Source organism: Leptonychotes weddellii, chromosome 1 (genome assembly GCF_054177405.1).
Source record: "Leptonychotes weddellii isolate Sample4059 chromosome 1, ASM5417740v2, whole genome shotgun sequence".
NCBI classification, from domain to species: Eukaryota; Metazoa; Chordata; class Mammalia; order Carnivora; family Phocidae; genus Leptonychotes; species Leptonychotes weddellii.
This window is the reverse complement of record NC_138369.1, coordinates 18,631,228-18,654,435: the sequence shown is the minus strand read 5'-3', so window position 1 is coordinate 18,654,435 and position 23,208 is coordinate 18,631,228. Positions and strand designations below refer to the sequence as shown.

At 47.6% G+C, this 23,208-nt stretch overlaps 1 protein-coding gene across 4 annotated transcripts in view; it reads left to right on the top strand.

Annotated features, from left to right (window-relative positions):
• The window catches only part of CHDH (choline dehydrogenase), a 34,034-nt gene extending 11,397 nt beyond the window's left edge, over positions 1–22,637 (top strand). For 2 of the 4 annotated variants that reach the window (XM_081819164.1, XM_081819166.1), the window contains 7 exons: positions 12,726–13,484; positions 14,125–14,276; positions 15,336–15,465; positions 16,467–16,601; positions 17,905–18,047; positions 18,550–18,652; positions 19,377–22,637. In XM_081819164.1, the coding sequence (XP_081675290.1) occupies positions 12,782–13,484; positions 14,125–14,276; positions 15,336–15,465; positions 16,467–16,601; positions 17,905–18,047; positions 18,550–18,652; positions 19,377–19,795 (1,785 nt within the window). In that variant the 5' untranslated portion in view covers positions 12,726–12,781 and the 3' untranslated portion in view covers positions 19,796–22,637. Of the gene's footprint in view, positions 1–8,291; positions 10,657–12,725; positions 13,485–14,124; positions 14,277–15,335; positions 15,466–16,466; positions 16,602–17,904; positions 18,048–18,549; positions 18,653–19,376 lie in introns of those variants that run through there. The other 2 variants (XM_081819168.1, XM_081819167.1) reach the window with 2 other exon arrangements.
• Positions 22,638–23,208: the final 571 nt, after the last annotated feature.

Here is a 23,208-nt window from a genome sequence, read left to right as displayed (position 1 = left end):
TTCTATTTTCATTCCATTATGATTAGAAAAGATACTTTGTATAATTTCAATCTTTTTAAAAATTTATTAAGATTTGTGGCCTAATATATGTCTGTTCTGGAAGAATGTTCCATGTGTACTTGAGAAGAATGTCTGTTCTCCTGTTCGGTGGAGTGTTCTGTAGAGGTCTACTATTGGGATTGTAGTGTTAATCAAGTCATTTATTGCCTATTGATCTATCTGGTTATTCTGTCCATCATTGAAATCTGAGTATAGAAGTCTCCACTTCCTGTAGAATTGTCTGTTAATCCCTTCAAATCTGTTAATGTTTGCTTCATATATTTTGGGGCTCTGATGTTGGGTACACATAGGAATTACATGTTTTAAAACTGTATTTATATAAAGGTTTTATTTAGGTCATACCAGGCATAGTTTGCCTTTTATATTTGAATATATTTCTAGGATTCATTTGTGTTGATGTGAAGTTCTGTGTCCCTTCATTTTCACTGTTCTGTGGAGTTTCTTTGTATGAATCGACTACAACTTTCTATGGCCTTGGTATTTCCATATACGTGTTGAAGTCAGCATATCAATTTCTAAAAAAAAAAAAAATCCTGCTGAGATTTGATTGGCATTGCATCTTATCTATAAATCAATTTAGAGAGTATTGACATCATAACAAAGTTAGGTCTTCCTGTTCATGCTCTCTCTTTCTATTTATTTAGGTTATCTTTAATTTTTATCAACAGTTTTATAGTTTTCATTGTATAAGTCTTGCACGTATTTTGTTAAATTTACTCCTAAATATTTCATATTTCTTGATGCTCTTGAAAATGGTATTGTTTTATTTTGTGGTTGCCCCACAGAAGATGGGATCAACCCTACCCTACCACCACCCAGAATTTGAATGTTGAGACTGATGACACCACACATATATCACGAGGCTATGAAAAGGCTTATTTCTCCATAATGGGGTTTTCAGGGGAGAGTAGTGCTGACACACAAGTTGGTCTGGGATAGCTTGAGGGAAGGGAAGGGTAAATGGCTCTGGTTTTTATTATGGTTAGGGAGTGGGACCAAGGTGGAGATTCCTATATATGGGTTCGAGTTGCAGGATTTGACCTACTCCCCACCTGCTCCCCCCCAACAGGGCAGGAATGCCAGGGCTTTCTTATTGACTTGCCCAGATAGAGGGCGAGAGGGAGGGATGGAGCTTAAAGCTGTCAGTGGTCAAGCATCAAAAATAAACTCAGTCTTTATTACATTTTTTACATTTAAATTGCCCAGTTGTTAATAGCATATAAAAATACAGTTGCCTTTGTATGTTGACCTTGTATCCTGTGACCTTGCTAAATTCACTTATTAATTCCAGTCGCTTTTGTAAATTCCTTGGGGATTTCTATGTAGATGATCATGTTATCTGTAAATAAGGACATTTATAATTCTTTCTAATCTGTATGCCTTTTACTTTTATAATAATTAACCTTAAAATTCTGGTTAGAACCTTCACACAATGTTGAATTAACAGTGGTGAGAGTGAATATCCTTGCCTCGTTCCTGACCTCAGGGGGAAAGCTTTTAGCCTTTGACCATTAGTACAAAGCTAGCTGTAGGTATCTCACAGATGCTCTTTATCAGGGAGTTCTCTTTCGTTCCTTGAGTACACAGAGATTTTATGGATGGAATATGGAGTATCGCCAAATGCTTTCTGCAGTAGGATGATCACATGGTTTTTCCTTTTTTGGTTTCTTAATATGATGAAATACATTGATTTGTTTTCTACTGTTGAGCCAACTTTGCATCACTGGATTCAACTCTAGTTGGTTATAGTGTATGTTGCTGGATTTGATTTGCTAAAATTTTGTTAAGGATTTTTGCATCTCAGTTCACGATGGATATTGGTCTGTAGTCTTTTTGTGATGGCTTTGTCTGGTTTTGGTAACAAGTTAATGCTGGCATTATAAAAATAAGTGGGAAACTGTTCTCTATTTTTCTATAGAATTGGTATTATTCCATCTTGGATGTTTCTTAGATTTTACCAATGAAGTCCAAAGTTTTCTTTGTGAGAAGAGTTTAGATAATGAATTCAATCTCTTTAATAGATATGTGTAGCTATTTAGGTAACATAGTTCTTGAGTCAGCTTTGAGAATCTTTCAATTATCGCATTTTTTGGCACCAAGTTTCTATGTTATCCTTCTATTGCCTTTTAATTGTCTATAGAATAGGTAATGATACCTCCTCTGTCAGTGCCGATGTTGGTAATTTGTGTTCCTTCTCTTTTCTTTGGGTAGAGGTTTATTATTTTATTGTTTTAAAGAACCAAATTTTGGTTTTATTTTTTCTACTTTTAAATTTGTTTTCAGTTTTATTTATTTCTGTTGTTATGTTTATTACTTATGATTACTGTGGGATTGATTTTCTTTTTTCTGATTTTTTAAAGGTAAAAGTATAGGTTGGAGATCTGACCTTTCTAATATAAGCATTGTAATGCCATATATTTCCTCAAAGCACTGCTTCACCTGAATTCCACACATTTTGGTCTCTTGTGTTTTCATTTTCATTCAGTTCAGACATATGCTAATTTTAATTTCTCTTGTCATCTCTTCTTTGACTCATGGGTTGTATAGAAGTGTGTTGCTTAATTTCTTATGGATTTTTCAGATATATATTTTTTATTTATTTCTAAATCAACTCTTTTGTGGACAGAGAACATACTTTGTATCATTTCAGCCCTTTTACATTTGTTGAGATTTTTATTATGGCCCAGAATTAGGTCTTCCTTAGTGAAGTATACTTGCAAAGAACATGTATTCTGCTGTTGTTTGGGTGTTCAATAATAAGTGTTAATTAGGTCAATTTAGTTCATAATATTGTTAAGTTTTCTGTATTCTTACTGATTTTTTGCCTAGACGTTTTATCTCTTACTGAGAAGGGGGAGTGATGAAGTCTCCAAGTGTGATTATTTATTCATTTCTCCTTTCAGTTCTATCAATTTTTGCTTCATGATTTTGAAGCTCTACTAGGCATATACACATTTAGAATTATTTTGTCTTTATGATAAATTGGCCCCTTTGTCATCTTGAAATGTCCTCTTAACCTTAGTAATATTCTTTGTACTGAAGTCTACATTGTCTGATATTAATATAGCCACTCTAATTCTGTTTTTGTATACTGTTTTGATATGCTGTTTATGTGGTACATCTTTTTTTTTTCCATTTTTTATTATGTCTTTATATTGAAAGTAGTTTTTTTTGTGTAGACAGCATATATTTGAGTTTTCCTATCTCTTTTTATTTTCTTTTACTACCTCTTTTGATTATTTTATATTTTACCTCCACTATTGACTTACTAGCTGGAATTCATGTTTGATTTATTTAGTTTTTAATGATTGTGATAAGGTTTACAATATATATCTTTCATTTATCACAGTATACCAAATAATATTGAACCACTTTGTGTATGGTATAAAAACCTTATAAAAGTATACTTCTGTTTCTCCCCATCCTATTCTTTGTGCTGTTATTGTTATGCACATTTTAATGCCACATATATTATAAACCCTATTGTATATTTTACTAGTTTAGTTTTAGATAGTCTATTATATTCTGAAGAGATTAAAAATAACGGGAGTCTGGTTTTTTGTTTCTTTTTTCTTTGTTCATTTGTTTTGTTTCTTAAATTCCACATATGAGTGAAATTATATGGTATCTGTTTTTCTCAGGCTTATTTCACTTAGCATTCTACCCTCTAGATTCCTCCATGTTGTTGCCAATGGCAAAATTCATTCTTTTTTATGGCTGAGTAATATTCCATTTTATATGTTAGAAGGGAGGTGCTTGGGGGGATGGGTGAAAAAGTTAAAGGGGATTAAGAGTACACTTATCTTTTTTTTAAGGAAGGTTTTTATTATAAAAATTCTTTATAACTGCTGTAAACTAGATTCTCAGTAGGATTACATTTCATTTCTTTCTTTTTTGTTATGTTATGTTAATCACCATACATTACATCATTAGTTTTTGATGTAGTGATCCATGATTCATTGTTTGCCTATAACACCCAGTGCTCCATGCAGTACATGCCCTCCTTAATACCCATCACCGGGCTCATTTCTTTAATTTTTTTTTTTTTTTGCTTTTTCAAGTTTTTATTTAAATTCTAGTTAGCTTATAGTGTATAGGAGTTGAATTTAGTGATTCATCACTTACATATAACACCCAGTGTTCATCATAACAAATGACCTCCTTAATACCCATCACCCATTTAGCCCATCCCCTACTCCCCTCCTTCCATCAACCCTCAGTTCTCTATTGTTAAGAGTAAGAGTATACTTATCTTGGTGAGCACTGAGAAATGTATAGAATTGTTGAATCATTATATTGTACACCTGAAACTAACATAACACTGTATGTTAATTATGTTTGAGTAAAAATATAATTCCTAGCTTAAAAAGTAGAAATAGAAACAAGGGGGAAAAAGTGTATTGTATTTACCCACTGTGGTAGGCTTAACAATTGCCTTCCATGATATCCATGTTCTAACTCTGGAGTCTGTGAATATGTTACCTTATGTGACAGCATGGACTTTGCAGATGAGATAAACAATCTTGAGATGGAGAGATGATCCTGGATTATCCAGGAGGTCCCAGTGATGTAATCACAAGTGTCCTAATAAGGGGGAGATACAAGTACAGAAGTAGAAGATGTGACAACAGAAGCAAGAGGCTAAGGAATACAGGTGACGCTCAGAATCTAGAAAAGGCAAGGAAATGGCTTCTCCTCTAGAGAGCTTCTAGAAGGAACTAGCCCTGCTGATACCTTGACTTTAGCCCAGTGAAACTGTTTTCAAATTGTTGGCCTCCAGAACTGTAAGAAAAAATTTGTGTTGTTTTAAGTCACCAAGTTTATGGTCATTTGTTACCAAGGTCATAAGAAACTCATACACCCACATTTTTACCATTTCCATTGCTCTTCATTGAAATTTCTAGCTGGTATCATACTTCTTTTGCCTGAAGAACTTCCTTTAGCATATCTTGCAGTGCAGATCCACTGGCAATATATTTGCTCAGCTTTTGTTTCTCTGAAGATGTCTTTCTCCTTCATATTTGAAAGATAGATTCACTGGATATAGAGAGTTGTAAGTTTACTGGGGTTGTCCCCCCATTTCACTATTTTATAGCTGTCACTCCATTATCTTCTAGATTGCATGTTTTTTGATGAGAAGTTTGTTGTCACTCTTATATTTATTCCTCTGTGCATGTTTCTTTTTTGGCTGGCTGTCTTGATGATTTTTTCTTGGGATTTCAGCAATTTGACTATTATGTACTTAGATGTTTTTTGTTTTTTTTTTTTTTTTATTCTGCATTGGATGTTCTAAGCTTCTTGGATCCTGGGATATTTTGTCTTATATTAATTTTGGAAAAGTCTCAGCACTGATCTCTTTAAATATATTTTCTCCTCTGTTTTCTCTTTGTCCTTCTCTCTCTCTCCCTTTCTTCCTCTCATCACCCCCCCCCCCACCGCCTTTCCCTTCTCCTTTTTCCTTTTATACCTCTCCTACTGGGATTCCAATTATCTTAACTCTAGATAGTTTGATACCATCTCGTGGCTCTTAGCTGTTCTGTCTCTATTCCTCTCTCTTTTACTCTTTCTCCATTTTATATTATTTCCATTTGGATAATTCCTATTAACCTAATTGCATTTTCACTTATTCTCTTCTCTGCTGTAACCAAACAAATTATTCATATCTGATAATTTTTTTTTACCTTTTAAATTTTTTATTTTTATTTTTTATTGGGGTTTAATCTGACAACTGTACCTTTTTTATTTTCTTTCTTTCTTTTTTTTTTTTAATTTTATTATGTTAGTCACCATACAGTACATCATTAGTTTTTGATATGGTGATCCACGATCCATTGTTTTCATGATAATTTTTTAAAAATTTTATTTGACAGAGAGAGAGAGTACAAGTAGGCAGAGCAGTAAGCAGAGGGACAGGAAGAAGCAGGCTCCCCTCTGAGCAGGGAGCCCGATGCTGGGCTTGATTCCAGGACCCTGGGATCATGACCTGAGCCAAAGGCAGACGCTTAACGATTGAGCCACCCAGGTGCCCCTCTGATAATTTTTTTATTTTGAGCATTTCGGTTTGTCCCTTTTTTAAGTTTCCAATTTTTGCTGCAATCGCCTATCTGTTCAACATGTTGTCCACCATTTCAACTAAATCTTGTAAAATGTGAAACTTGGTTATTTTGAAGTCTTTGACAGTTCTGACATCTGGATGGGTCCTCCCTTGGTCTGGTTCTGTTGACTACTTTATCTCTTAATAATGAGTCATTTCTTTTTTGTGTTCTTTTATGCCTCAATATTTATTATTTTTAATTTTAGTTGTAAGTATACAATATTATATTAGTTTCAGGTTTACAGTATAGTGATTCAAGAATTAAATCATTACAAAATGCTCACCGTGGTTTTCAGTGTAGTTACCATCTGTCACCATACAATGTTATTGCAGTATTATTGACTATATTTCTTATGCTGTACTTTTTTCTTATGGTTTTAGGTCTTACTTTAGGTCTCTAATCCATTTTGAGTTTATTTTTGTGTATGGTGTAAGAAAGTGGCCCAGTTTCATTCTTTTCAACATAGCTGCCCCATTTTCCCAACACTATTTATTAAAGAGACTGTCTTTTTTTGTATATTGGATATTCTTGCCTCCTTTGTCATAGATTAATTGACCATAAACATGGGTTTATTTCTGGGCTGTCTGTTCTGTTCCATTGATCTATGTGTCTGTTTTTGTGCCAGTGCCATACTGTTGTGATTACTATGGCTTTGTAGTATAGTTTGAAATCTGGGCGCAGGATACCTCCAGCTTTGTTCTTCTTTCTCAAGATTGCTTTGGCTATTCAGGATCTTTTGGGTTCCCATACAAATTTGAGGATTGTTTGTTCTAGTTCTGTAAAAAATGCTATTGTTACTTTGATAGGGATTGCACTGTATCTGTAGATTGCTTTGGGACGTATGAACATTTTAAGGGTATTAGTTCTTCAAACGCATGACCTTGGTATATCTTTCCATTTCTTTGTGTCATCTCCAGTTTCTTTCATTGAGATCTTATAGTTCAGAGTACAGGTCTTTGAGCTCCTTGGTTAAATTTATTTCTAGGTATCTTTTTCTTTTTGATGCAATTGTAAATGGGATTGTTTTCTTAATTTCTCTTTCTTCCAGTTCATCATTAGTGTATAGAAACTCAACAGCATTCTATATAGTAGTTTTTGTATCCTGTTGATTGAATTTCATTACTGGTAATAGGTCTGTTCAGATTTTTTATTCCTTCCTAATTCAGTCTTGGAAAATTGTATGTTTCTAGGAATTTATCCACTTCTGGGTATTTCAATTTGTTGGTGTATAATTTTTCATAGTAGTCTCATAATCCTTTGTATTTCTGTGGTGTTGATTGTAATTTCTCTTTCATTTGTGATTTTATTTGAGTTTTTATTTTTTCTTGATGAATTTGACTAGCAGTTTATCAATTTTGTTTATCTTTTCAAAGAACCAGCTCTTTGTTTCATTGATCTTTTCTGTTGTTTTTTTTTAGTCTTTATTTTATTTATTTATGCTCTGATATTTATTAATTCCTTCCTTCTACAGACTTTGGGCTTCTTTTTCTAGTTAGATTGTTTATTTGAGATTTTTTTCTTGTTTCTTGAGGTAGGACTGCATTGCTATAAACTTTCCTCTTAGAACTGCATTTGCTAAGTCCCAAAGATTTTGAACCACTGTTGTCCATTTTCATTTGTCTCTGGGTGTTTTTTTAATTTCCTCTTTTATTTCTTCATTGACCTATTGGTTGTTTAGTAGCATGTTATTTAGCCTCCACATGTTTGTCTTTTTTCCAGTTTTTTTTCTTGTAATTGATTTCTAGTTTCATACCATCATGGTTGGAAAAGATGCTTGATAGGATTTTAATCTTCTTTAATTTACTGAAACTTAATTTGTGGCCTAACGTGAGAACTATCTTGGAGAACATTCCATGTGCACCTGAAAAGAATGTTTATTCTGTTATTTTTGGATGGGATGTTCTATATATATCTGCTAAGTCTCTCTGGTCTAATGTGCCACTCAAAACCACTGTTTCCTTATTGATTTTTTGCATGGATGATCTATCCATTGATGTAAATGGGATTTTAAAGTCCTCTACTATTATTGCATTACTATCAATTTCTTCCTTTATGCTTAGATATTGTTATATTTCTCTTGCTGGATCGATCCCTTTATCATTATGTAATGCTTTCTCTTGTTACAGTCTTTGTTTTAAAGTTTATTTTGTCATTATAATATAAGTATTGCTGCCCCAGCTTTTTCTTTTTCTTTTTCCTTTTCTTTTTTCTTCTTCCATTCTCATGAAATATCTTTTTCAACCCATTCACTTTCAGTCTGCATGTGTCTTTAGGTCTGAAGTGAGTCTTTTGTAGATAGCATATAGATGGGTCTTACACTTTTTATCCATTCAGTCATCCTGTACCTTTTGAATGAAGCATTTATCCATTTACATTTAAAGTAATTATTGATAGGTGTGCACTCATTTCCACTTTGTAAATTGTTTTCTGGTTGTTTTGGTAGTTCTTCTCTATTCCTTTCTTCTCTTTCTCTCGTGCCTTCTGATTTGATGACTTTTTTTTTAGTGTTATGCTTAGATGCCTTTGTGCTTATTTTTGTGTACTTATACGTTTTCGGTTTGTGGTTACTGTAAGGCTTATATATAACATCCTATGTATGTAACAATCTATATTAAGTTGGTGGTCACTTAAGTTTGAACATATTCTGAAATTACTACATTTTTATTCCCCTCCATGTTTTAATGTATATGACATCATATTTTATATCTTTTTATTTTCTGTGTCCCTTAACTAATTTTTGTAGATATAATTAATTTTATTACTTTTGTCTTTTACCTTCATACTAGCTTTATAAGTGATTAATCTACTACCTTTCTATGTTTGCTTTTACCAGTGATATTGTTTCCTTTCATAGTTTTCCTCTAGTTATGATCTTTTATTTTCCTTTTAAAGAGATCCCTTTAACATTTCTTATAAGGTTGGCTTAGTGGTGATGGACGTTTTCAACTTTTATTTGTCTGAGAAACTATCTCTCCTTTAATTCTGAACAGTAACCTTGCTGGATAGAGTATTCTTGGTTGTAGGTGTTTTTTCCTTTCAGCACTTCGAATGTATCATGTCACTCTCTTCTTCCTGCAAAGTTTCTGCTGAAAAATCTGGTAATAGCTTTATGAGGGTTTTCCTTATATGTAACTATTTGCTTTTCTCTTCCTGCTTTTACAATTCTCTTTAATCTTTGCCATTTTAATTATTACATGGCTTGGTGTGGATGTCCTGGGTCCATCTTGTAAGGGGCTTTTTGTGCTTCCTGGACCTGGATGTCTTATTTTCTTCCCCACGTTAGGGAAATTTTCAGCTATTATTTCTTCAAATAAGTTTTCTGCCCCATTCTCTCTTCTCTTTTTGGGACCCCTTTAATGTGAATGTTAGTACACTTGATGTAGTCTCAGAGGTTCCTTAATCTATCCTCATTTTTAAAATTTTCTTTTTGCTGTTCAGCTTGGGTGCTTTCCACTACCTTGTCTTCCAGATTGCTGATCTGTTCTGCATCCTCTAATCTGCTGTTGATTTCCTCTATTGTATTTTTCAGTTATTATTCCGCTCTGATTTGTGCCTTTTTATATGTTCTCTTTGTTGATATTCTCTCCGAGCCCATCCACTCTTCCGTTGTAAAAAGTAACGTATGACCGTTACTTTGAACTCTTTAGCAGGTAGATTGCCGATTTCTATTTTGCTTTTCTTTTTCTGAGGTCCTATCATCTGCTTTTGTTTAGAATACATTCTTCTGTAGCCTCATTCTGTCTGACTCTCTGTGTATTCGGTAGGGCCTTTTGTAGGAGGTGTCCTGTAGGGCCCAGGAGTGCTGTCTCCCCGGTCACCAGAACCAGGCACCCAAGGGGTGTCCCTTGTGTGGGCTGTTTGCGCCTTCCTGTTGTGACTGGGCCACAACTTCTGTGGCATACTGGTGGGCAGGGCTGGCCCCTGCTGTGTCTGCCTGAGTGCCCTGGCTGTAGCCGCTGCGGCTGCACTGATGGGCGGGGCTGGCCCCCAGCCCAGCTAGCTGCAGTGACCAGCTGCGACTGCTGTGGGCACACTGGTGAGCAGGGCTGGCCCCCGGTACAGCTGGCTGAGGAAACCCAGCTGTCGCTGCTGCAGGTGTGCTGGTGTGTGGGGTTAGCTCCTGGCCCGGCTGGCTGAAAGGCCTGGCCGTAGCCACTGCAAGCATGCTGGGGTGTGGTGCCAGCTCTCCGCTTCTCCAGGGCAAGAGTCACTTTGGAGGGGTGCCAGTCCCAGCCGAGGCCGCCCGCTGGGTGTGCCAGGACAGGAGCCGCTTTGGAGGGACACCTGCTGGGACAGGCGGGTTGGGTGGTGTGGCTCCCCAGGGGAATGCTGGTGGGGGGCAAACAATGCCAGCAAGGTAGATGAAGTATCAGAAGTGGCTCCCGCAAGCATCCAGCCAAGCTAGGCTGAAGGAGGGCAAGAAAAATGGCGTCACCCGCACTTCCGTTCCTGGAGAAGTCGCCTACAGATCCCTGCCCGTTCAGCAAACGTGCTTAAATTAGTAAGTCTTCTTCATGTACATGCCAGGTGCTCTTCAAACTGCTGCTCCATGCTGGGGCTCAGACTGAGTGATACAGCGCGCTGGCCCTTTAAGAGCAGACTCGAGGTTTCCTGCAGCCCTCCAGCTCTCCCAGAGTTAGGCCTCACTGATTTTCACAGCCAGACATTATAGGGGCTCATCTTCCCAGTGCAGATCCCCAGGATGGGGGGCGCCCCGTGTGGGGTGATCCCCTGGCTCCTCAGGGAGGACCCCGTGCTTGGGACAGTCTTCTCACTTGTGGTGGGAAACCCACCACAGTGCCAGGGTTTGGGTCCCTGACCGCAAACCCCTCTGCCCCTCCTCCCCTTCATGACAGGGTCTTCTCTTTACATTCTTCAGCTGTGGAATAGCCGTTCTGCTAGTCTTCAGGTGGTTTTCAGAGTGAGCTGCAGTCTAGTACTTGTTGCCCCCAAGTGTCTGTGGGAGAAGGTGAGCTCAGGGTCCTCCTCCTCCTCCTCCATCTTTCCCTGCTCTTCTTCCGTGTCTCCCAAATTTTTATGGAATGCAGGCCCTTGTGTGTAACAGGATAGTAGTGACTGAGGTAACTAGTATTTATTTATGCTACCAGGTCATTCGTGTGGAGTGTCGAGCCAACCCAGTTGGGAGTTGAGTGGTAGAGCACTGCTGCCTCAGGCTAGTATGGGGCCTGGAGTGCTGGAAGGCTCTTCTGTGTTCCTGCTCTCGGGAGGGCCTGGGGCTCCAAAAAGGGGGATGGGGTCTTTCTCTACACTCATCTCTTAGCCTGCCTCGGGTGGTAGGCCGCTGCTGTGACTTGGGGCAGGCTCATGGAGGGGGTGTTGGATGGATCAGGGGTGTCTTGAGGTTCCTCGGCTCTCTCGTTGTGGCGTCAGTCTTGGGTGTCTGAACCTCATGGGTGGGGCTTTCTCAGATGTTCTCGTGTCAGTAGAGTGGGATACCCTGGTTCTTTTCCACCTCTGTGCACTGAGCATGTTGGGATTAATTTGCACATTGTTGAGAAAGGCGGCTCCAAACGCTATTGGCATTTTGTTGTTGCAACTCCAGCACGCTCCAGAGTGATCTCTGAAGATTGTAGCTCTGACCCCACCCCTGCTGAAAAGCCCTCCAGCTCACCCCATGGCCCTCAGGTCACAGGCTTTGAGCTCGGCAGCCTCGAGCCTCACACCCTGGCCTTCCTTCAGTTACTTAAGCCTCGTCCGTCTCCCAGGCCCCAGACCATCTGTTTTGAGGGCACATGTCTTGTTCTCTGTGTATTGTTAGAGATGAAATGGTGCCTGGCACGTGGTAGGGGCTCAGCAACTGTCTTAAAGGGGTGAGCACTGAGTGCAAGCCCAGAAAGCCCGGACCTCCCCTGCATGCCAGCAGCCACACCCCTGCCTAGCCTCCAGGTTCACCTACACATGTCACAGAGAAGCCTCTCTGGGGACCACCCCACCTCCCAAGTTTGGGGAGGAGCCCCTGTGCCCCCAGCCCTGGCCTCACAGTTCCCCAGGCCTGCCCCACTGGGCCCTGGGTGGGCACTTGGTGAGCCTGCCAGGGGACCTTCACTGCATGGGTGCGGCTGCCCCAGCTTTGGGCTGATTCTGCAATGTGCATGCCGAGTTAAAATTCTTTTTTTTTTTTTTTTAAATATTTTATTTATTTGAGACAGAGAGAATGAGAGACAGACAGCATGAGAGGGAGGAGGGTCAGAGGGAGAAGCAGACTCCCTGCGGAGCAGGGAGCCCGATGCGGGACTCGATCCAGGGACTCCAGGATCATGACCTGAGCCGAAGGCAGTCGCTTAACCAACTGAGCCACCCAGGCGCCCCGAACTTCTTTTTTTTAAAGATTTTATTTATTTATTTGACAGAGAGAGACACAGCGAGAGAGGGAACACAAGCAGGGGGAGTGGAAGAGGAGAAGCAGGCTTCCCGCCGAGCAGGGAGCCCGATGCGGGGCTCGATCCCAGGACTCTGGAATCATGACCTGAGCCGAAGGCAGTTGCTTAACCAAGTGAGCCACCCAGGCGCCCCCGAGTTAAAATTCTAAAGCTTCTTTTCCTGTTTTAGGAACGGCGAATCATCACACTCCTCTCGGTGGGCGTACGAGGACTTGGGCTGGGAGCATGTGGCGCGTCCTGCGAGGCTGGAGGGGAGGACGTCTGGGCCCCTGGGGAGCCGTGGGGTGGCAGCGGCCCCCCAGCGTCCGCGCGCTGGCCGGCGCGGGCTCCGGGAGAGGGGACGAGTACAGTCACGTGGTGGTGGGTGCGGGCTCCGCGGGCTGTGTGCTGGCCGGGCGGCTCACCGAGGACCCCGACAAGCACGTGCTGCTGCTGGAGGCCGGGCCCAAGGACGTGCTCGCGGGCAGCAAGCGGCTCTTGTGGAAGATCCACATGCCCGCGGCCCTCGTGGCCAACCTGTGCGATGACAGGTACAACTGGTGCTACCACACGGAGCCGCAGCCGGGCCTCGACGGCCGGGTGCTGTACTGGCCGCGCGGCCGGGTCTGGGGGGGCTCGTCGTCACTCAACGCCATGGTCTACATCCGCGGCCACGCCGAAGACTACAACCGCTGGCAGCGGGAAGGCGCGGCGGGCTGGGACTACGCGCGCTGCCTGCCCTACTTCCGCAAGGCGCAGAGCCACGAGCTGGGCGCCGGCACGTACCGCGGCGGCCAGGGCCCCCTGCACGTGTCCCGGGGCAGGACCAACCACCCGCTGCACCGCGCCTTCTTGGAGGCGGCGCAGCAGGCCGGCTACCCGCTCACCGAGGACATGAACGGCTTCCAGCAAGAAGGCTTCGGATGGATGGACATGACCATCCACCAAGGTAGCGCACGGCTCCCGTCCCCTGTCTCCCTGGTTCCTCCTCTTTAAAAAAAAGGAAGCTACGCGCCACCGCAGCGCCCTGCCTCCTGCCCCCTTCGTGGTCAGGGAGGGTAAACTGCGCCTAGAGGAGGCCCAGATGACCGAGGTATCGCACCCCCTAGAGGCCGCAGAATACAGCCCACAGCCAGTGAGGACCGATTTGGAGACAGAGACTCTGGGGCATTCTCTCGACCTCTGGCCTCTGTTGGCTGGAGAGTCAACTCTTTGACCAAAGAGCCAAAGCCCGAAGAGACTTGCAGATGAGGAAACTGAGGCACAGAGCACCGAAGTGCCTTGCTCACGGCAGGACAGAGGCAAGGCCTGGGTTGACCCAGGGCTCCTGCCTGCCTGCAAAGGGTTCTCACCCCCCCTTTATTAGCTGCTGCCGGTCTGTCATCCTGCCGAGAGCGGAGGGGGTTTTTCCACCGCCTTGTGGATGTGGATTTCAGCCCAGCAGGGACTTTAGGTGTCAGCCTTCCTTCTGGGGCAGAGCTCACAGTGTCCCGGGAAGGTCAAATTCCATCTTTCTCCAGCCCTTTTCCCCTGTGCAGGTACCAGGAAAGGGGGGCAGGGGCTGTGCCTGATCTTGCTCTGTCCCGCAGGCAAGCGCTGGAGCGCAGCGTGCGCCTACCTGCACCCGGCACTCAGCCGCCCCAACCTCACGGCCGAGGCGCAGACGTTTGTGAGCAAGGTGCTGTTTGAGGGCACCCGCGCGGTGGGTGTGGAGTACGTCAAGAACGGTCAGAGCCACAGGGTGAGTGAGTTCCCGCTGGGCCGGGGCAGGGGACGTGGAAGGGAACGAGCAGTCACCCCGGTGCTCGTGCTCAGTGTGGGTAGCAGTCGGGCTCTGGTCCCCAGGGCCTGGGGCGGGGGTGGGGATGCCATCAGGCCAGCCACCTGCAAAGAGCCCACTGCCCCTCCCACCTCAGAGCAGTCCCCCTGTTCCTTCTGTACCTCTTCAGAAATTGCTAGGGTTTTTTAAAAAAAGATTTTATTTATTTGACAGAGAGAGAGATACAGCGAGAGAGGGAACACAAGCAGGGGGAGCGGGAGAGGGAGAAGCAGGCTTCCCGCCGAGCAGGGAGCCCGATGCGGGGCTCGATCCCAGGACCCTGGGATCATGACCTGAGCCGAAGGCAGACGCTTAACAACCGAGCCACCCAGGCGCCCTCTAACTATTTTTTTAAGATTTTATTTATTCATTTGAGACAGAGAGATACAGAGAGAGAGAGCCTGAGCAGGGAGAGCAGCAAAAGGAGAGGGAGAGCCGGGAGCCCGATGTGGGACTCGATCCCAGGACCCTGGGATCCTGACCTGAGCCGAAGGCAGACGCTTAACGACTGAGCCTCCTGGTGCCCCAGAAATTGCTAGGTTTATAAGAAGACTTTAAAAACCACAAATGTGAGCATGCTCCCTATTTCCGCACTACACTGTTTCCCACTCAGCGGTGTGTCAGGATCGTCCCGCATCCACGGGAAGATCCGGCTCACTGCTGCTTTATTTACACCGCTTGTGTGAGTGCTTGCTTTCATGGGTCTCATTTAAGCTCCGCAGTCCGGTTTTTAAGACGGTCATTAGGGCGCGGCGGTCACAGAGCGTATGTCAGCATGTGACGTGCGCTTTAGTATCGCGCCCCGGAGCTGCACCTGCCGAGGGTTTTCCCAGGGCGGCCCCCTGAGCATCCTCTGCCTTCCTCCGGGGCCTGGGAACGGGATCCTCGGCCGCCGCTGGGGGACTTGACGCTGAGGCCGCGTTCTCCGGGTTCTGTCTGGCTTTTCAGGAATTGTGACCTGCACGCCTGTGCCTCTTCCAGGCTTACGCCAGCACGGAGGTGATTCTGAGCGGGGGTGCCATCAACTCTCCACAACTGCTCATGCTCTCGGGTGTCGGCAATGCAGATGACCTCAAGAAGCTGGGCATCCCGGTGGTGTGCCACCTGCCTGGTGAGCTCCCTTCTCCCCCATTCCTCAGAGGGGGGGCCTCTGCTAATAAAAGGGCTTATTGGAGTTCATTAGCATGGAGTGGGGCGGGGGCAAGAGTCCGTGTTCCATGGAACGGTCACATTCTTCCTATGACCCTCACTGGACACCTCTACCCCCCAGGGACCCCAAGTCTTTGTGTCATTTTTTTCCCCCTTCCCCGGCCCTCCTGTCCCACTGGGAGGTGATGCCCCTCCAGCAGGGAGCATCACCCGCGAAGCCTGCTGGGCCAGGCTCGGCTGTGCCCCCAGGGCAGCCCTGCGGTGGGAGGGGTCCAGGCCTTTGTGTGTTCTGTCCTCAGGGCTCAGCAGCAGCCCTGACATTAAAGATGCCAACTCAGTGCTCCAGAGCATGCTTTTCATGCTAAGACAATTATCCCAGGCCTAAAATTGATCTTACAGACGGTCTTTGATACCCTTTAGGGACCCTTACCTCTCTTAGAACCCAAGCTCCCCAGAAATGACCCTTTTTGCGTGGAGGCTTCATCGTGAGAGGTCTGTGACAGTGGCCTGCCCGGCGTCCCCTCGTGCTTAGATGAGCTCAGGCAGTGCCTGCCCAGCACAGCAAGGCCTGCTTCCCTCCTTCCCCGGGCCCTGGGTGCAGGTGGGGCTGTCAGTCCCTCTGGCAAGCAGCTCGCGGAGTGGCACCTGCCAAATGCCAGGGCCCTGCCCTCAGGGAGGCTACTGCCTGGCAGGACGGCATCGGGAGGGGTCCGCGGGCTGCCCTGGGAGGGAGTGACGAGGGGCAGGTGGCTTTGGCAGCATGGGAGGATGAGACTTGGCCATGAGTAGAGGGATGGAGTCCCGGGAGGTGACCTTTAAGCTGAGACCCAGGGAGGGAGAGGGGCTGTCTTGGCAAATAAGTGGATGGGGTGGGGGGAGTTTCCAAAACCCAGGGATGTTGAGAGGCCAGCGGCAGCGCCCCCTCCAGAAGCCATTTTTCCTAACCACTCGCTCCCATTCCAGGAGTGGGCCAGAACCTGCAGGACCACCTGGAGGTATACATCCAGCAGGCATGCACCCTCCCCATCACCCTGCACTCAGCGCAGAAGCCCCTGAGGAAGGTCTGGATTGGTCTGGAGTGGCTCTGGAAGTTCACAGGTGGGCGTGCTGGCCCGGAACCTTTGTGGAGCAGGTCTGCGGGAGCATGGCTTCCTTCCTAAGGTGCTGAGAGAAGGCTCTGGTATCAAGTCACTTATTCCAAGCTTAGCTCTGCCTTTTGCCTTAGCTTTCCCATCTGCAAAATGGGGATACATAGTCCTGTCTGGCAGGCTGTTGTGAGGACCAGAAGCAGCGGCCCCAGGGCCGGTCCCGGGTTAAGACTCAGAGCCTGGGTGCCCTGCTTCCTTACATATGGACAGGGGTAGCCTTGTGGCTGGATGCCATCTGGGGCCCAAGGAGCCAGGAGTAAAGGCATGGTCAGCATCCATTTCTCAGCAGTTTGCTGGCTGTTTTCAGGGTCCCAGCATACTGCCCGGGCCAGGAGGTGGTGCTTTGAGACCCCCCCTCAGCGTGGGTCTCTCCCACACTCCAGGTACTCTGCTGTGCTAGTAAAGGCAGGCGCCCTTGGGGAGCTTACACACTGCTGGGATCCGTGGAGAGAACCCATGTAAACGTGCTTAGGTTTTAGGATCAGGAGGTTAGTGAAGTGGAGGATGTCTGAGAGCTAGGAAGAAGATGTACCAAGGCCCCGGGTCCAGGCATGTGGCGCTGGAGGAACAGATGTGTCGGGCCAGGGAGACTGCAGGGGTCGGCCGGGGCACTGGCTCAGAGGCTCCGGGAGCTGCCAGTGAGGAGGGGTCTGAGCTGGGGCAGAGGGAGGGCTGGGGGTGCTACTGCCCGGTAGATGGATCCCAGTAGATGTGGGAGCTGAAGTCAGGGAGGCTTTCTGAGGGCCAGATGGTGGGCAACGAGGAAGAGGAGGAGGAGGGAGAGACAGGGACAGCTCGAATGTCTGACTTAGGCCATCTGTGAAAGAATCAGCCTGTCAGGGGGCGCCTGGGTGGCTCAGTCAGTTAAGCGTCTACCTTCGTCTCAGGTCATGATCCTAGGACCCTGGGGTCAAGTCCCGCATAGGGCTCCTCTCTCTCACAAAAATAAAATCTTAAAAACAAAAACAAAAACAGCCTGTCGGGCATGGAGCCTGCGGCCACGGAAGTTGGGGATGCCCAGCGACGCCAGGCCTCACAGTTGTCAGTGGTGGAGGAATCTGGGGGGACGGCAAGGCCGAAGCCCCTTGGTGTGAGCTGATATGGGAGCCTGTGGTGTTGGGTGAGCCCACCTGAGGGAGAGAGACCAGAGTTGAGCACTTGGGTCCAGGCACCAGAAAAGGGCCAGGAGGAGCTACCAGGAGAGGGGAGGCCGGCCCGCCTGCCACGCCCTGATTCACTCTTCTGATCCTCAGGGGATGGAGCCACGGCACACCTGGAAACAGGAGGGTTCATCCGGAGCCGGCCTGGGGTCCCCCACCCGGACATCCAGTTCCATTTCCTGCCGTCCCAAGTGATTGACCATGGCCGGGTCCCCACCCAGCAGGAGGCTTACCAGGTGAACAGGCGGCATTCCCCTCACTGCGGCGGGCCCCTCAGCAGGGAGGCCCAGGAACCTGTGTCCTGCCCTCCAGCTGCTTCGTGGGTCCGAGTGGGGAGGGGAGAGGAGGAGCCTAGAATCTTCCTGAGGCCATGCCAGGAAGAGCAGGAGGCAGTCCACATGGTACGTGGAAAGGTGAGACCTGCCCCAGCTCAGGGCAGATTCTTTTGCGATCCACACCGCTGGAAATGGACAGATGTGGTCAGTGGCCCTGGGGTTTCCAGTCCCTGAAAGTTGAAGACAATCAGGTATAAAGCCAGGAAGCAGGAGTGAGTGATTCAGGGAGGTGTTTTTTGATCACTTGTGGAAGCGGGGGAGAGGGTAAGATGCAGACAGAGGCTAACACGTGTCTGCTCTTAATTGGCTTTGGATGTGGAGCCCCATCCCCCGGGAAACTCCCGGGGCCTGAGCTGCCCAGTAGGGGGGTTGAAGGAGGTTATGCTTCCTCCACTTCTTCTAGGTGCATGTGGGGACCATGCGGGGCACGAGCGTGGGCTGGCTCAAACTGAGAAGTGCCAACCCCCGGGACCACCCTGTGATTCAACCCAACTACTTGTCAACAGGTAATTCACCACCCCCTTGGTCTCCCCCAGGCCTGGGCTTGCCAGGTCATTCACTCAATGAATGAATGCCTTTATGGGGTTCGCATTTGTCACTGAATCTTACCCCTGAGACACAAGTCACCCTCTGCCCCCCTCACACACTGCGTGCCCTGGGTCGCTTGAAGTAACCTGGGTGTGTCCTTTGACACAGCAGGAGAGAGCTGCAGCTTTCAGAACAACCTGCCAGAAGGTGCAGGGAGATCTGGCTGTGTGCACAGAACATCTGTGCTGAGGTTACTCTGAGCATCCTCCTGCAAAAGCAGATCACATTCCTGGGCCTGCCGCTTGGCCTGCCGCAAAAAGGAGCACACCCCATTGCCCAGCAATGACTCGGGGCGTGCTCACAGCCACAGTGGCAGGAGGCAGGCTGTGTACTCTCACCCTTGATTGAAACCCAGGGCCTCTGGGGCCGGATGTGTCCGCTGAGGATGCTGCCTGTTTGCCCTCACGGGACTCTGCTTGGTTGCGGTCTAACTGGCTGGGAGTAGGTGACAAACGACCTGGTGGCTCCGTGTCCCTGAGGTTTTCCACCCCAAGCACCCTGGTCTGTGGATCCACCAGGGCCGTGGGATCAGAGGGGTGGTAGGTGCTGACCTGTGTCCCCTCGGGCAGCTTACCGAGCCTCTCCGGGCTCAGAATCCGCTGGTAAGAGGAGTCGCCTCACCTACCTCTTTCTCGTTGACAGAAACCGACATTAAGGACTTCCGACAGTGTGTGAAGCTGACCAGAGAAATTTTTGCCCAGAAAGCCCTGGCACCATTCCGGGGGAAGGAGCTCCAGCCAGGAAGCCACGTGCAGTCAGATAAAGAGATAGATGCCTTCGTGCGGGCAAAAGCAGACAGCGCCTACCACCCCTCGTGCACCTGCAAGATGGGCCAGCCCTCTGATCCCACGGCCGTGGTGGATCCACAGACCAGGGTGCTTGGGGTGCAGAACCTCAGGGTGGTCGATGCCTCCATCATGCCCAGTGTGGTCAGCGGCAACCTTAACGCCCCCACAATCATGATCGCGGAGAAAGCAGCAGACATCATCAAGGGGCAGCCTGCACTCTGGGACGAGGACGTCCCTGTCTACAAGCCTGGGACCCTGGCCACCCAGCGGTGAGGCGGTCACTGCCCGAGAAGCCTCCTGCCAAGCCAAGAGGGTCAGCACAGCCCCTGCCCCCCCGTGCCCTTTCCTGAAACTGTCCAGAATATTACAGTTCAGTGGCTGAGAATGTGTAATTGCTTAGGCTGGAAGACCGGTATCAGGCAGCGAAACAGGTTTCTTTTCCCCAGCATTTTCCTGTGGGCGCCCCCCCCCCACCACCACCCCCTGAAGGGGCAGTAGAGGGGACTGGGGGGGCAGGGCAGTGGAGGAGTATGGCTAACTGCTGCCATGGCCTTATCTTATACTCCATGGCACTCTGCAACCCAGGGTCTTGGTCGGACATGAGGGAAGCGGTTCTCTCCCAGGGCTCCCTTTTAATTAAGGCAAGCCGCTCCAGAGGCTGGGTGCTGCCTAGACGGCACGGGGTTCTCGCGGTGGGGGGGCATCCTCTGCCTCAGGCTGCCGGCTGTAGCTGAGGCCCGTGCCTAAGCCTCCAGTGTCCCCGTTCAGAGGGAAGGCTGCCTGCCTGAAGAAACACAGGCTTCTTTCTCTTCTGCTTCCTGAGTCCCCTCCCAGTTGGGTCACTCTGAGGGCCCACCTCTCCAATGCTCTGGTTCTTACTAAGCACAGCCCGATTTCTGGACCTTGTTCAGAGAAGAGTCTGGAGAGTCTCTTCACTACCATAGGTTTCCTGATTTAGCATTTTAAATGGTTTTCCTGTTACCAGGGAAACCTAGAAACCTAGAGCAAACCCCACAGACCAGACCTCTGCTCCAAGCCGAAGCAGCTAGTCCAAGAGGATGCTTTCCTGTCAGCCTGGGGAGGCAACTCGCAGTGGACGAAACTGGCTAATTCGTATTCCGCAGCCATCCACAGGAACAGACTGGGATGGAGCTGAGGCTGATGGAAAAAAACAGTTGAGGCACACTATATACCTGATCCCGTGAAAATAAATGGGCAAAGGTTTGAGTTTTGGGGGGGGCGGGGGGAAACCAGATACAAGTAGCATTTAAAATAGCTCTTTGATCTTTCAACTTCCTATAATTCAACAGCGTAATCCAGTAACTGATTTTTGAATGGAGATGCCTTAGCCAGACTATTCTTACAAGGTAATGAAAACTAAATTTTGGATTGAAGATCTCCGAAGCCACCATCTGCGGCAGGGGAGAAAAGACTTGTGCCCTGGAAACCTGCCCCGGAACAAGGAGGGGAGGGAAAGGGGGCATTCCAGGCTTCGCCCAGGATCAGAGTGGACTGAGATGGCTTGGAGGCCAGACAGCCACAGCTTGCCATTGTAAGACTTTCCAGAAAGATGGGAAGAAGAAAACCATCACACCTCTCCTTCCTTCACAAATTTGAAGTAGCTCTGGTTTCATCTTACCTGCCTCTTGCTTTATTTTCTGTTCCAAGGGAGGGTCTAAGAGGGCCAAGAGAGAGGTTCCCCATCTGTCCCGCAGCCGTGGTCCACATCCACCATACTCGGGGTCCCGGGACCACCTGCAGGGGTGAAAGAACAGTGGGGCAGTGCGGGCCCCAACCCCCGCCCCCCACCCCGGCTCAGAGGGCCAACGAGTAGCAAGTTGGGTGGGTAGAGGGGTCCCAGGCCTGCGTGTGGCCGTGGCGCAGCCATGCCGTTCCGTGGTCTCTGTGTGCTGCGGTGGTCTCCGTCTCTGGGACAGCGGCTGGCTTGCTACTGTGCCTGCATCATAAGCAGAATGACCTATTGTCAGAGGAGGTGCGTCATGCTGTATGGGCGGCCAGATGACATCTGGGCCCCTCCCCTACTCTTGGTCACTGAGCCTTGTTCCACACGATCACGCAATTTAGCCATGTGCAGAAATGAGTTCTCAGAAGAGAAGATGGTGCGTGTTCTACACCCAGGCCCCACCAAAGTCAGAGCGGAACACTGTGCTGTTGGGGTTCAGCCACAGGGCAGAATATTGAGCTTAGGGGTGGCGGCTTGCTCGAGCCCTGACAGCTGAGTGTGCCGCCGTCTGGCAGAGTGGAACCTTGGCCCGCGTCGCTGCAGTGGGCTGTCACCAAGTTCCACTGCCATGAGGGAACCCTGGACCTCAGAAAGAGGGCTGTTGGCTGAGGAAGCCCGAGAGGGGAGAAGAGTGCCCATTGGGTCAGGCAGCCCTTGGGGCACCCAGACACCAAGCCAGCACTCAGCCCTGGGAGGAAGCTTATTTAAGCCCCTTAGCAAAGAGCCCATGATACTAACCAATGGAAGAATGTACTTTGCAAACAATGGTTGAAAACGTGTAACCGAGCTGTGTTTGTACCTGGATCAGGCTCCGAGCATGGACCCCTTCGAAGAAGCCTGTGTGTTCCAGCTGCTGCACAAGCAGAAGGTTCTTCCAGGTTGAACGGGGGACAGAAGGCACAGCTGGAGGAGTGGCCCGCTGGCAGCTGGACCAGGAAATGGCAGGCCCTGGTACCCAGCTCCCTGCTCCTGGCTCCTGGACGCCCAGCCTTCCTGCTTCCAGGGCCGACTGTGGGAATCCTCATTTCCATAAATGCAAATAGAGCCTGTCTCCAGCCAAACCCTCTTCCTCCCCACAAAGGCTGTTTCCTGTCTCCACCAACTTAACATCAGATCTAATACCTACATCCTTTTCTCTTAAAAAACCAGAAGAAAGCGCACGCCCTCTCCACCAGCCCAGTCTTGAGAGGCGAGCAGCCTCCCCAGTCCTCTCTCCTGCCGCCATCCCCACTGGGTGTTTGCAAGGCCGCTCTCGCTGGTGCTCCCACGTTGGAGGCAGAGGCCCCAGGCCTGCTCCCCATTCTCCTGCCTTCTCAGGTCCCCAGGAAAGAAGGACTATCCTTTTGGAGAAATAAAAACTTTATCAACACATGCAAGCCTCGCTGGTGTCTGTTTTTGAGTCAGGGAAGGAACTGGAGCTCTGTCGCTGACCGGTTTTTAGAACAAACCTACAGTCCATCATAACAATGGAAACCTTTGTAGGAAAACAGACCATTGGCAAGGACACTGAGGACCATAAAATATAAACAGTGTGAAGTAAACTACCCTGGTTCCTTTCATAAACGTGGGGTCAGCAGTAAGGCAGGTAAAGCCCACATTGTGTACCGAGAAGCTTCCTGGCTTCGGGCAGGCTCCAAAACGGGGGAATAGAGCTGGAAAGCCCCGTCTGGCCTGGCCATCTGGATGGAAACCGGAGAAAAGGCTGTTAACAAGGTTCCTGCTGGTTGGGAGTTCAATCAGAGCTGCCCTTTCCATTTGTGATACAAAAAAACACCAAATGTACTATTCCTGGGGACACAACAAAATGACCTTTTTTAGGGGGTTGGGAGGGGAGCCAAACAGGAGAGAGAGAGTTCATCTTAAAACTTTCCTGAAGCAAAGGGGAAGAAAAAAAAAAAACCACGACCACCACATGGCTCGACAACTTCAAACTGGTCCTACA